At 39.6% G+C, this 14,568-nt stretch overlaps 1 protein-coding gene across 2 annotated transcripts; it reads left to right on the top strand.

The window, feature by feature from the left end:
• The first annotated feature begins 572 nt into the window (after positions 1 to 572).
• Mcts1 (MCTS1 re-initiation and release factor) lies at positions 573 to 12,454 on the top strand. Of its 2 annotated transcripts, none has more exons than XM_008833927.3 (6): positions 573 to 902; positions 2,020 to 2,172; positions 2,926 to 3,023; positions 5,069 to 5,202; positions 10,851 to 10,918; positions 12,164 to 12,454. In XM_008833927.3, exons 1-6 carry the CDS (start codon positions 892 to 894, stop codon positions 12,243 to 12,245), a joined length of 546 nt encoding a protein of 181 aa, XP_008832149.1. In that variant the 5' UTR covers positions 573 to 891; the 3' UTR covers positions 12,246 to 12,454. The 2 variants fall into 2 exon arrangements, with proteins under 2 accessions (XP_008832149.1, XP_008832148.1); XM_008833926.3 differs by lacking the exon at positions 573 to 902 and adding an exon at positions 1,372 to 1,509.
• Positions 12,455 to 14,568: the final 2,114 nt, after the last annotated feature.

Here is a 14,568-nt window from a genome sequence, read left to right as displayed (position 1 = left end):
GTGATTACAAGGCATGTGCTACCACGCCTGGCTGGAAATTACACTCTTGATTTATAGTTCAGCTTGTGCGAATCGGGGTGAAGGACGGGACTGCAACCTAGTGATTCGTTTGCTAATTCTATAAGTGCACCTTACTGTGCTCTCTGAAGAGGGCTACCAGATAAAAAATAGGATGCTCAACTAAATTCAAATAAACAAGTAGGGTATATTGTTAGTGTAAGCATGCCCAAAATATCGATGAGGTATAATTAACACTAAAAATATGTTCATTTTATTTGAAATTCAAGTTTAACTAGGCGTCTTGTATTTTTATTTGCTAAGCCTGACAACTCTCCCAGTTACAATGAGTCCCAGGACTCATGAAGCTATGAGTCCTCTCTGGGTTCCTGTCGCTTAGTAAGAACTAATCCAATCTGTTCCCTTAGGAAACTAAAATCATTTCTATTACAAATTATTTAGGGTACTAGTAGGTAGCAACAAAGACCAATGAATCTTGACCCTCTGAGGAACCCGTAACTGACGCAACAGCCATAAATGCAGCTTTGATGGATTCCCCGCCTCCTCAATTCTGCTCTTCCTGCAACTAGAAAGAATTGCTCGGTCATTTCTTCCTTCTGAAGTCCCGCCCTTTTGGTTACCCCCAATGGAGAGTAATCAGTTTCTCCTAAGGATCCCACAAAAGCGTCAACGTGGAGTTGACGGGAGCGGAAGTAGTCAGATTTCACTGGGGGCCGTAAAGTGCGGAAAGCGTTTTCACCTTCCGGATAACGACAGCAGCTCCGACTGTCAGTGCTGGCCTTCCTCGAGTAAGGGGATCTGCCGGACCCTTCCTAATTCAATTTCTTTCCCTTTGCGGGCCCTTCCCTATCGTCGCCCCCTTCACCTTGGATCATGTTCAAGAAGTAAGGACACGCTGTGGCTTACAGCGGCTGCTCACAAAGGCGGGGGGGTGGGGGTGGGGAAGAGGGCGAGAGCAAAGATCCTCTTTCTCTCTCTCCCGCCCCTGCCATCCTGACTACCTAAGGTTTCCTGTGTAGTACTATGCTCTCACTCGGAACTTGCAACATTTCTTTAAACTTTCCATCCCGCAGTTGGGCTTTGGTCCTTGCACTCCCATTTTCTTTTTCCTTGCGTCTCTTGTGCCCCCTCCTGAAATCCTATCTCCATTTCTAGATTTCTACCAATCACATCCTTGCACTGTGATATAGGGGCACATCCTCTTTAGCTGAGAGGAAAGCCCTGCACTCGCTGCCATATGTTTATTAGTTATGAACTGAAAAAGGGAAGGCTTGACTTCCTGGGTCATGGGAGTGAAGGAGTCTGGGTGACAGGAAGCCTGTCATGCCTATTGCCTAGTTGCCAGATTAACCTTGTCTTGAAAACAACGTTTGATTGCCCTATATGCTAGTCAGTGTAAGGAAGACAAAATTCTTTGGGAACCCACCCACAGGGTTTGCCTTCCAGATTTGAGAGACGCAAAAAGCAAGGGGTGAACATGGGGAAAGGAAGGTGGGTTTTGTACATGAAATTTTGAGTAAAACTGAATAGGGATCTTAAAAAAAAATCACCACCACCATCTCTTTAAAAATAAAATCTCAGCAGATTACATAGCCTGGCGGGGCGATTCTTTTGTTATGCTTGAGTTGGTCTTTTGTATCTTAATTTTGAGGTTTCGTTTTGTTTTTTAAACACGGGTTTTTATTATTGGTGGGAGTCTGTATTTTTTTCCGTTGAACAAGAATTTTCAGTAAAAGGCATTTGTGTAGCTGATAACAGATTCTAGCATAGCATTTGCTCTACCCCCCATTATTTGCTGTATATATGACAGTTTATTCTAATACTGTTTAAAACTTTGACTTTGTATAGAATAAACGGAAACTGGTAGGTATTCATTTCCGCATTATTTTAGGCATCTAAATACTTACTTGGGAACAGATGTAATAAGATCCATCCTTTTAGTTTTCTGATATTCTGCTTAGCTATGCTCTTTTTTTTTTCCTTGTAAAAATCACTTGGCAGATTTGATGAAAAAGAAAATGTGTCCAACTGCATCCAGCTGAAAACCTCAGTTATCAAGGGTATTAAAAATCAACTGATAGAGCAATTTCCTGGGATTGAACCATGGCTTAATCAAATCATGCCTAAGAAAGATCCTGTGAAAATTGTCCGATGGTAAGTCTTTGTTTTCCTCCATGTAAACCTTAGAATAGCTGATATTAAAGGTTAGATTGTATTCATTCTAAATGGAATTATTTCCACTATTAGCTATTGAAAGTCTAATGACAGAATAACTCTGAAACTTGCCAATATTTGTATTTTTGAATATTATCTATGTGAAAAATATGGCTTTGGGTATTGTTTTATCAAGGAGTCAATGTTTTTAGTCACAACTGGATTTATTTCAGTTTGTTCTTTAAAAATTTGTCTTATTACTTGACAGTGAATTAAAAATGTGGAATGAGGGGCTGGATAGATGGCTCAGCAGTTAAGAGCACTGGCTGCTCTTTCAGAGGACCTGGGTTTCATTCCCAGCATCCACATGGCAGCTAACAACGTCTGTAACTCCAATTCCAGGGGATCCAACGCCCTCTTTTGACCTCTGCAGGCATTGCCCAACACGGGTGCACTTACTTACATACATGCAGGCAAAACACTCATACACATAAAATAAAAATAATAAATATTTGTTTTTAAATGTGGAATGAAATTGGTGGTGGTAGGTCATACTTCCTTTCTGTTTTTTCTACTGGACATGTGTGATAAAAGCAATATAAACAGTGTATTTTGTCCAAGATCTTTATTTTAAAAGCTTTGGCGTATCTCTGTATATGCATATTTCATGTTATAAATTTTACAGCATGTCTGGCTTACATTAATTTTTAAGGAAAATATCTAACTTGGTACTTTGTGACATTTGTCTTACAGCCATGAACATATAGAAATCCTTACAGTAAATGGCGAATTACTGTTTTTTAGACAAAGAGAAGGGCCTTTTTATCCAACCCTAAGATTACTTCACAAATGTAAGTCTTGTTAGAAATATGAATATGGGAATCTAGAAATACACAAAAGGAGTTGAAAAATACAGGAGTGGAAAGTGGCTTCTGATAGTTATTTTGTTGTTTATTAGTGCTAGGTAATGAGGAATATAAAGTTAAGGTGGATGCTTATCTTGTGGTAAGTCTGAAGAGTGCAAATTCTTTCATTATGTATTAGAGAAAACCCAAGAAAAAGCCATTCATTCATTCATTCAGAGCCTGGAGGTAGAGGCAGGTGGATGTCTGTTGAGGCCAGCCTGGTCAACATAGTGAATCCAGGTCAGCTGTAGCTGACAAAAAAAAAGATTATAAAAAGAAAACTTGCTATAGCAGCACATGCCTTTAATCTCAGCACTCAGAAGGCAGAGGCAGGTGAATCTCTGTGATATTGAGGCCAGTCTGGTCTACAGAGTGAGTTTCAGACCAGCTGGGGCTACAAAGGAGAATCTGTCTCAAAAAAAATTTACAAAAGTAATATATGTATATAGAGCTGGAAAATAACAGGAATAAGAAACTACTAAGGATTTGTATTCCTGTAACCCAGAGTTAACTATATTTAGTGTACTGGTACAGTTACATCCAGTTTATTTCCTATGATGTATATAAATGCTTTCAGTTTTGTTTTGTTTTTGTGCTGGAGATTGGACCTGGGACCTTGTGCGCAGATCTTTGTGAGTTCAAACCTGGTCTACATAGTGAGTTCCAGGCCAGCTAGGGCTACAAGAAGACCCTGTAAAAACAATTGGGCTCTCTGTGACGTAGTTTTCCCTATTAATATCTTTCAGTGATAAACTATACCTTTTACAGTTGCTGGACCACTAGTGGTATATTATTATTCATAAAAGTTCCTGTTTTACAGTTCTATAGGCTTTTCGAGGCCCATTATATGGAGTATCCTCTGTTGAAGTATAATACAGAGTAGTAATACTGCCTTAAACATCCCCTGTGGTCTACCTGTTCACCCTTCCTTCTTCTTCTTCTACCCCTAACCCCTACCTAGTCCCTAGTAACCACTGATTTTTTTTTTGAGACAGGGTCTCACTATGTAGATCAGGCTAGCCTCTCAAATTTAGAGATCCACCTGCCTCTGCCTCCCAAGTGCTGGGATGAAAGGCATGTGCTTCCATGTCCCACCTACCATGGATCCTTTTGATAATATTTTATTTCTCCTTTTTTTCATTTAATGCTATATTGTGGACATTTTCTGTGGCGTTTTCTGAAAGCATGGTTTTATTATAGACCTGCATTATTCTTACAGACTTTAAGTCATTTTATCTCTTACCTCACTTGTTGGACACTGAGATTGATCTCAGTTTATTTCTGTTTTAAATATTAGTGCTGCAATGGATATCTTTCTATCCAATATATTGTACATCCCTCAATTTTCTTTAGGATAGAGTCCTAGAAATAGAGTTACCGAGTCAAAAAGTAGAGAGCTTTTCAAGGCACTTAATGCATGCTACTGAGTAGTCCTAAGCAAAGTTTAGACCCATTTGCAAGCCTTGTAGCAGTATGTAACAATCTGTAGTCCTAGTTTCTCTTCTTAAAATATTTATCATCTAAGCTGGGTGTGGTGTCACACGCCTTTACTCCCAGCACTTGGGAGGCAGAGGCAGGCGGATCTCTGTAAGTTCAAGGCCAGCCTGGTCTACATAGTGAGTTCCAGGACACCTGGGGCTACAGGGAGACGCTGTCTCAAAAAGACCAAAAAAAAGAAATTATCATCTATATGTGAAGGATAGTGATTTTGTTTTTTTTTTTTTGTCTTTTTTGAGACGGGATCTCCCTGTAGCCCCAGCTGGCCTGGAACTCACTATGTAGACCAGGATGGCCTTGAACTCACAGAGAGCCACCTGCCTCTGCCTCCTGAGTGCCGGGAGTATAGGAATGCTTCACCACACCTGGCGTGATTTTGGGTTTTTTTTGGTAACCATCAGAGGACTGTACTTTTGGAAAATGTTTATGTTCTTTGCCTTTATCTTTGAGACTTCAGTCTTACTAATTTATATAATTTATTTCTTTTCTTATAGATCCTTTTATCTTGCCACACCAGCAGGTTGATAAAGGAGCCATCAAATTTGTACTCAGTGGAGCAAATATCATGTGTCCAGGCCTAACCTCTCCTGGAGCTAAACTTTACCCTGCTGCTGTAGATACTATTGTTGTATCCTTCCCAAGTTTTAACTGCTGAAAAATGTGTTCACTGTATTCTTGTCATTACTGAAAGATTTGTCATTCAAGAGAACATTATATGTGCTTTTTATTATTGTTGTTGTTATTATAATTAGAGGCAGGGGTCTCACTATAACCTAGGCTGGCCTTGAGTTTGTGATTCTCTTGCCTTAATCTCCCATGTGCTGGGATTCCAGGCATATGCCCCCATGCCCTGCTGAAGGCAGCTTAGTCTTGGCCAAGGAGAAGTGGTAGATAAGTCACTTAGCTTTTTAAAAAAAATTTTTCTTTTTTCTTTTTTTTTTTTTTTTTTTGAGACAGGGTCTTACTGTGTATCCTTGCCTGGCCTTGAACTCAATATGTAGCCCAGACTGGTCTAGAAGTCACAGTATCCCACAATAGCCTCAAACTAATGGCAACCCTCTTGCATTTGCCTCCTGATTGTTGGGATTATAGGTGTGTGCCACCGTGCTAGGCTGAAAGAGACTTATTCTTGGCCACAGACAGAAAAAATAAACTTGGAATCAAGCTCCTTCCCTCTTTCTTCCTTCCTTGCTTGCTTCCTTCCCTCCATCCATCCCTTCTTTTCTTTCTTTTCTTTTTTGAGAAAGGCCTCATGTTGTTCAGGGTGGCCTCAAACTACTATGTAGCCTGATCTTCCTGCCTCTACCTTCCAAGTACTGGAATTATACACATGTACCATCATGGTTGGTTTTCTCTTTTTTTTTAATCTTTTGGGGTTTTCTTCCAAATAACTTTTTACATTTCATATATATATATGCAATGCATTGTGATCATATTCACCTTGAATTACACTATTACATTGTCTGTCTTTTGGGTTTTGTTGTTGCTTTTGTGTCTGTGTGTGGGGGGCGGTTCTTCCTATATAGCCCCAGCTGGCTTAGATTTTACTATGTAGCCCAGGCTAGATTTGAACTTTCCACAATCTTACCTCTGCCTCTTGTGTGCTGAATTTATAGGTGTATACCACCATGCCCATGCCTAGCTCCTTTTTTTCTTTTATGACCTGTTTTTGGAGACAGTTTCATTGTTTGAGACACAGTTTTATCTGGCCTTAAACTCCTGAACCTTCTGCCTCCACCTCCCAAATGTGATTACAGGCATGTACCACCATGCCTGGTTCCTTTTATATATTTTTAAAAATTTTTATTTATTATTTGTATGTATGTGTGATGTGGGGGGGGTGCCTGTACCATGGTATGCATATGGAGGTCAGAGGACGACTTGCAGGTAACAGTTCTCTCCTTCCACCATGGGCTCCTGCAATCAAACTCAGGCCATGAGGTTTACCCACCGAATGATCTTGCCCTCCTTTTTTGTTTCTTGATAATAAACTATGTTTCATCTTAGGAAGAGTCATAGGAACTAGTTGAAAAGTTATGAGAAACTCCCAGCAGCATTGCAGCCTGGTCTGGACCTATTGTAAACAGACTGAGGAAGCATCCTGCAACTTAATTATTAATAGGTTACACATGATATGATTGGACCTTCCTTTTGCACATGAACCCGCTTCATTACGGTTTAGTCTGACTCATCCAGATACAGTGGTGTGAAACCACTCAAAAGGGGAATGGATTGAGGCAGCAGGAATTCAAGAACAGAATTCAGAATTCTAGTTTCTCATTTCCTAGGCAACAACTTTGAATTAGGAGATACTGGCAGTCTTCAATATTTATTTTTGAAATTCACTTTTATTTGTCTGTGTGTGTGTGTGTGTGTGTGTGTGTGTGTGTGTGTGTATGAGACAGGCTCTTGTGCTATGTAGTCCAGGATAGCTTGGAACTTACCAGTTAGCCAAAGGTAGCCTCAAACTTGTGACAATCCTCCTGTTTCAGCCTCCCAATGCTGGGATTACAAGTGTGTACCACTATGTGCAGCCTAAACATTTGTTTTAGAGTGTTGGTTTGGACCTCAGAATGTATTTTCTCTAGAAGAAATGTAGTTTATTTTCCATTTTGAGACAGTCTTGATATGTAGCACAGGCTAGCCTTGAATTCATGGAGATCCTCCTGGCTCAACTTCTAACTTACTGGGATTACAGGTGAGTGCGACCATCCCTGGCTCCCAAACATATTCATTCATATACATATATGAGTTTCCCAATCATATTTATACATACATATATATACACACACATATATATATATATATACATATTAGAAAACGTTTTAAGATTTTTTTCTAATATGTCCAACTCAAAAATACTTAAATAGAATGCTTTTCTTTCTTCTTCTTTTTTTTTTTTCTGAAACAGGGTCTAGCCTTGAATTCTTGTTGATCTACCTGTATCGGCCTCCCAGCTGCTAACCAGAATGCCTGACTAGAATGAATGTTTAAATATAACTTACTTGGAAGGGCTGTATGGTCCTATATAGTCCCCAGTTTGACTATCTTAGTTTGTATGATTATAGCTCTCTCAGTAGAAAAAAAGGCAGCAGCTCTTAGTGGTGAATGTAATTGGAGAAATAAAAGCATTATAGTCCCCAGTTTGACTATCTTAGTTTGTATGATTATAGCTCTCTCAGTAGAAAAAAAAGGCAGCAGCTCTTAGTGGTGAATGTAATTGGAGAAATAAATGCTTTTAGGAGACACTGAAATGTAGCTTTTTAACAATCAGGAACAAGTGAGGCCTACTTAATGAAATAACCAAGGAGTGAAAGACAGTATAACCTCTTCAGCATTTTTAAAGAAAAGGCACTAAGAGCTGGAGGTAGTGGTGTATGCTTGTATTCCCAGCACTTGGGAAGCTGAGACAGGAGGAATGCCATGAGGCCAGTCTCAGGTACATGAGATTCTGTCTCAAAAACCAACCAAAAGTGTAAGAACTAGCGACAAACTTGAAACAAACCAGCTTCAGGGGATAGTCTTAATGTGCAGCATCACTTATCATGTTGGTCTTTTTTTAAAAAAATTCTTTTGAGACAGGGTTTCACTATGCAACATTGATTGGTCTGGAACTCATTATATAGACCAGGCTGGTCTTGAACTCACAAGGATCGTCCTGTCTCTGTCTCTCCAGTGCTGGGATCAAACTCTGTGTGACAACACCCGGCTTTTATGGGGGGTGGGGGGATTGAGATGGTATCATTATATAGTCTAGGCTGGCCTCAAACTCAAGGGAGTCCTCCTGCTTTTGCCTCCTGAGTGCTGGGACTAAAGATGTGTGCCACCACTCCCTGCGATGTTGGTCTTCTAAGCCATTGTCACAGTTAATGGTTCCTACTGTCAACTTTGGTGGATGCTAGGGAAGAGAACATAAGCATTTGTGTTTTGAGAGAGTCTCATATAGCTCAGGCTAGCCTTGAACTCCTGATGCTTCTCCCTCTACTTCCCAAGTGTTGAGATGTGTCGTACCACGTCTGGTGCTCTGCCCCTAGCATGGCCACATATGCCCCTGTCATCTCTACTGAGAAAGCAGCTTTCTGTCATAGATCAGCAATGTCTGCTTTGAGCCAGCCAACGAGACAGTGAAATGTGACCCTCGCCATGGTAAATACATGGCTCGGTGCCTGTTATACTATGGTGATATGGTTCCCAAAGATGTCAATGCTGCCATTGCCACCATCAAGACCAAGTACAGCATCCAGTTTGTGGACTGGTGCCCTAATGGCTTCATGGTTTCCATTAATTACCAGCCTCCCACTGTGGTATCTGGTGGAGACTTGGCCAATGTAAAGCAAGCTGTGTGCATATGGAACAACACCACAGCTATTGCTGAGGCCTGGGCCCACCTAGATCACAATTTTGGCCTGATGTGTGCCAAGCATGCATTTGTGCACTGGTGTGTGGATGAGAGCGGAGGAAGGGAAGTTCTGAGGCCCATGAGGACATGGCTGCCCTAGAGAAGGATTATGAGGAGGTTAGTGTGGATTCTGTTGAAGGAGAGGAAGGAGGAAAAGAATACTGATCTATTCTGTTTGTCCCTGTAGCATGTCAAACTCCCAGAACTTCAGCTTCTGCATTAGCTGATAGGCATCAATATTTTATGATTAGGTTAGCTTCTCTCTGTGATCATGTCTGTCATCTCCATGTGAACTTGTAAGATTTTTCTCTGATGTGTCAATTAAAAGCTTTAGGGTAAACAAAACAAAGAAAGGTGTATTCTCTGTATCTTGTGTTCAGAAGAAGGCTATCTTCTGTGACATTTATAGCTAAAGGGTAGGACTAAGTTCTATGTGTATGTGTATGTTAGACACATCTTGTGTTGATATAGTAACTGGTCATATAATTGGTGCTCAAATATTTGTGGTACATTGAATAAATGGAAAGCCAATCAAGAAAAGGGTCCATGAGGACAGGGTTACCTTTTTTGTGTGTTCACGGATTTAAGTGGTGGTAGGATTTTAGTTTTGGATCTTCCCTTGATTAAACAATTTTCCTAGGATAGACTTCCCACCTTGTTTGAGTTGGGGGTTTTACTATGTTGTCCAGGCTGGTCACAAACTTAGGAGCTCAAGTGATTTCCTCACCTCAGTTTTCTGAGTAGCTGGCACCACACCTGGCTACATTAAAAAACTGTAGTTTGAAATAATTACAAATTTGCCAGGAATTACAAAAAACTAGTAGATTGATTCTGTATATACTTGAACTTTTTAAAAACATAGCTGGGAGCTGGGTGTGGTGGTGCATGCCTCTAATCCCAGCACTCCAGAGGCAGAGGCAGGTGGATCTCTGTTGAGTTCAAGGCCAACCTGGTCTACATAGAAACTTCCAGGCCAGCTGGGGCTACAGGGAGACTCTGTCTCAAAAAGACCAAAAAATAAAATAATTTATATTATTTATATATATGTAATATATATAATTTAATTTTTATATATAATTATATATAAATTTATATATATCTGGGTATGGTGGCATATGCCTTTAATCCTAGCACTCTGGAGGCAGAAGCAGGAAGAGCTCTGTGAGATCAAGGACAGCTTGAGTTCCAAGGCAGCTGGGACTACTGGGAGACATAGTCTCAAAAAATCAAAACACTACAGTCTTGGAACATTCTAGTAGCTTCAAATGATACCAAGATCACTGTGGTTATTCTATAAAGGTTGAAACTGTTACACAGAGCTCTTTAAAATACAGTGGAAGTACAATACCTTTTTTTTGAGACAAAGTCTTGTTATGTAATGTAAGGTTGGCCTTGAACTAGCCATGTAGCCCAGGCTGGCCTGGAACTTATCTTTCTGCCCTAACTTCCTGAGTATGGGATTAACCATCTTTTACCTTGCCCAACTGGGAATATAATTATTATTTTGGTTTTTTAAAATATATAAAGCCACTGTTTGGTGGTGGAAATACTAAAACAATTGATATTTATTTCATAGGTTTTAGTGTTTATGTACAATAAGTTTTACTTTTTTTTACTTGCCTTTTTCTGGTTTGGTTCATATGGAGTTGTAGTACTGACATTTGGCTTGAAACTAAAATGTTCAAATTGATTCTTTTAGTATTTATTGAATATTTACAGTGTACCCACAGACTGCTAGGTCCCTACTCTTAAGGATTTAGTGGTCTAGGAGAGGGCAAAAGAGATGAGTTCAGAATGGCTAAATGATTACAGTTTGACACACTTCCCTTCCCCAAAGCTATTTGAGAAAGAAATTGTTTTCTTAGCTGCATTTTCAGGCAATTATGGCAGAAGGAAAGCAACATGCTTTATGTGTTGGAGTCATGAAGATGTCTGCAGAAGATATGTAAGTCTGACTTTTGGTTCCCTTTTGAAATGAGTGATAGCCTAGGGAACATCAGTTACAGGTGAAATTTGTTGTCATCTATACTGTATCTTTTACTATTTTTATTTTATGTGTATGAGTGTATTGTCTGCATGTGTGTAAGTGGGCCCATGCCCTGCAATGCCCGAGGAAGTCAGAAGAAGGTGTTAGATCCCCTGGAACCGGAGCTACATATGGTTTTTAGCTGTCATGTGGGTGTTGGGACTCAAACCTGGGTCCTCTGGAAGAGCAGTCAGTGCTCTTAACCATTTAGCTATCTCTCCAGCCCCCAGGGTTACATTCTTAAGTATTTTGAAATGAACCATGCAGTAAAATGGGTATTTTATACCTAGGTATGTGGTACTTCAGGATTTTCCCATTAGTGTGATTTAAATCGGTGATGGGAGTGGGGTATTTTACTGTTGTTTTAAAACTGAAAAGCTGGGTGCGGGAACACATGCCTGAAATCCTAGAGCTTGGGAGGTGGAGGCAGTAGGATTCTGAGTTTAAGGCCACCTGGGGCTACACATTGAGACTCTGTCTCAAAAAACAATGAATGATATAATTCAGTATTATATAGTATTTATTTTATATTCTGATCTGGAATTTAAGAAATTCACATATTGTCAAAATTTGGATAAATACACACATAAAAACCAAAATTCTATTAATTTTGTTTGGGGATTCATTTAGTATTTGATATTTGCCAATTCTGTCAAAATCATACTTTGTTTTGCTTGCTAGATTGCTAAAGTTACTTTACTTTCTATGTACTTTCTGGGTTTTTCAGAGAGTTTCTTGTGTCCTAAGCTGACCTCACACTTACTGTGCAGCTGAGAATGACCTTGATTTCCTGATCTCCTGCCTTTACCACCCAAGTGCTGGGATTACAGGTGTGTGCTACCACACCCAACTATAAGATCACTTTAAAACATGAATTGCAAGGGTAGATATTTGGCTCAGTGGTGGAGTGCTTGTGTAGCACACATGAGTCCCTGGATTTATCCCCAGCACCCCAAAAAACAAGCAACCAAAAGATAAAAACCAACCAAACCAGAAAACACCATGAACTACAGGAGAGTACTGAAGTTTAATATAGATATAATACAACAGTAATAAATTCTCTACATGTTGCTCAATGACTACAAAGTAGCAAGGCACTTTGAATTATGTTTATCTATGCCTATAAAATTCATAAAACATGTTTATGTATTTTCCCTTCCACAGTGAGAAAGTCAACAAAGGAATTGGCATTGAAAATATCCATTATTTAAATGATGGGCTGTGGCATATGAAGACATATAAGTGAGCGCAGAAGGAATATGCTTGGGCTACATATGGATATCGTGCTGTATCTGTGTTTGTGTCTGTGCAACAGCATGAAGGCAATGTCTGTAATTATGCTGAATAAATTCTGGAGATGCTAAAATTCTGTTAACTTCAGAAATTAATTTTTCTTAAATGCAAGTTATAATTGGGTAGTGAACTTGAACATTAAAAGGTATCAGGTAAGCAACTAAACAGACAACTCAGTGTCCTATTTAGGCTAATAATATAAAATGACTTGGTAACTGGGTTTGCCAGCTTATGGTAGACCCCTAGATAATGTCTACTTATGGGGCTGGAATGTAGATTTGGGATTTTATTTCATTATTCAAGGGCACCCAGCAGTGCCCTTCATGTGTGAGTGCATGCGTGTGTTTGTTGTTTTGAAAACAATTTCACTATGAAGTATTCCAAACATTCCAAAGCATAGTGTATGGTATGATAGACTTTCTTCCTTTATCATCCAGCATCAATGTATGGCCAGTCTTTTGCCTGTGCCTCAGTTTTCTTACCCACTCACCAATTACTGTGAAGAAATCTTAGACACCCTATTATGTATCTTTCAAAGATAGGTGGTCTTTAAAAAAATATAATCACAATATTATGATCACACCTAAAAAGTTAAACTCTTTCCTGATATGATCAGCTGTTTAGACTTATCAAATGTCCTCAACTGTCTTTTTTCAAATTGTATAAACTATTGGTTTGCTTGAATTAGAGACCCAGAAAAATCCTTATATTGCATTTGGTTAACATTTGTCTCTTAATTTTTTTTTGAGAGGGTTCTCCCTGTAGCCCCAACAGGCCTGGAACTCACCGAGTAGATCAGGCTGGCCTTGATCTCACACAGATCCGCCTGCCTCTGCCTCCCAAGTGCTGGGATTAAAGACATGCGCCACCACGCCTGGCTTGTTTCTAATTTATAAGTTCATTTCTTTCTATGTTTTAAGTTATGTAAGAAATGCAGTTGTTTTGTCTTACAAAGTTTCCACATTCTGAATTTTGTTTATTGTATCACTGAAGTTAATTTAACTTGTCTCTATGACAGCTGTATATAAGAGTGTACAGAATATACGCCTGCCAATAAAGGTTTCACCAGATTAAGGTTCATTTTTTAATGCCTTAAGTCAAATCATGCCACAAAATGTTTAAACATGCAGATTTGGATTCTATTACATTGCCTCCAAAATGTGTATCTCCTATCCTGAGGGCCTACGCCTACTTTAGAAAGTACAGTAGACGGTTTAGGAGTTAAAGAGTAGTTATGCCAGGCGTGGTGGCACACACCTTTAATCCCAGCACTCAGGAGGCAGAAGCAGGTGGATCTCTGTGAGTTCAAGGCCAGTCTGGTCTACATAGTTGAGTTCCATGGCAGCTGGGGCTACAGGGAGACGCTGTCTTAAAAACACAAAACAAAGTATTTCTCCGCTCATGTTCACTGTTAAGTATTCTCAGAATTCTACCATAGGAAAAACATCTAGATTTACAAGATACAAAGTTTTAGCTTTCCATATTTAATTTTTAATCATACAATTTGTGAGTGATAACTTATTTAATTTCCTATAATGTAAAAATATCTGGTTTGTACAAGCATGCAGTCAAAAGACCTGGTTTTCAGCAATAAATCATTGGTTCTAACTAAGCACTTGTTTGGAGAGCACCATTTCTCCAACATAAGCCTTCAACACAAATTCAATTTTCCTTTTACATCAGAGGCATACTACTGGGGAATCTTCTGATATCTGGCAGCCCATTTTTTTTCTCAACAGGGTCTCTTTGTAGCTCCAGGTGTCCTGGAACTCACTAGGTAGACTAGGCTGACCTTGAACTCAGAGATCTGCCTGCCTCTGCCTCCCAAGTGCTGGGATTAAAGGCATGTGCCACCACGTCCAGCCTCTGGCAGCCCATTTTTATTCTTACCAGTTTCTGTTTTGGAAAGGAATATCTTCTCTTTGGTTTCCTTATGTTGATGTCTTGAGCCTGGGAAACTTACCAACTAGTAGGTTGATCTTGTGATGAAATTGCATATTAGTGTGTGTTAATAGTTCTTGAGTCCTTAAATTAGGAACCTTCTTGTTTTCAGTGATGTTGAGGGAAGAACCCATGGTCTCAATCAGGGCATCATCCATGCTTGGCAAACACTGTCACAGATTCATCCCTAGCCTTGAGGCAACTTTATGGGAAGAGGGTGCAGTCCTGTCTTGTACCCTTGACTTCACAAGCCCTTTTGCCCATAGAGTGCTGGAATTATGGCCTGGAGCCACCTCAACCACCCTTAGGCTTATAAAGGTTGTGTATGTTTAATT

Source organism: Nannospalax galili, unplaced genomic scaffold (genome assembly GCF_000622305.1).
Source record: "Nannospalax galili isolate Female #2095 unplaced genomic scaffold, S.galili_v1.0 scaffold75, whole genome shotgun sequence".
In the NCBI taxonomy this organism is placed as follows: Eukaryota; Metazoa; Chordata; class Mammalia; order Rodentia; family Spalacidae; genus Nannospalax; species Nannospalax galili.
The sequence above is the reverse complement of the archived record's forward strand: the minus strand, read 5'-3'. Positions and strand labels throughout refer to the sequence as shown.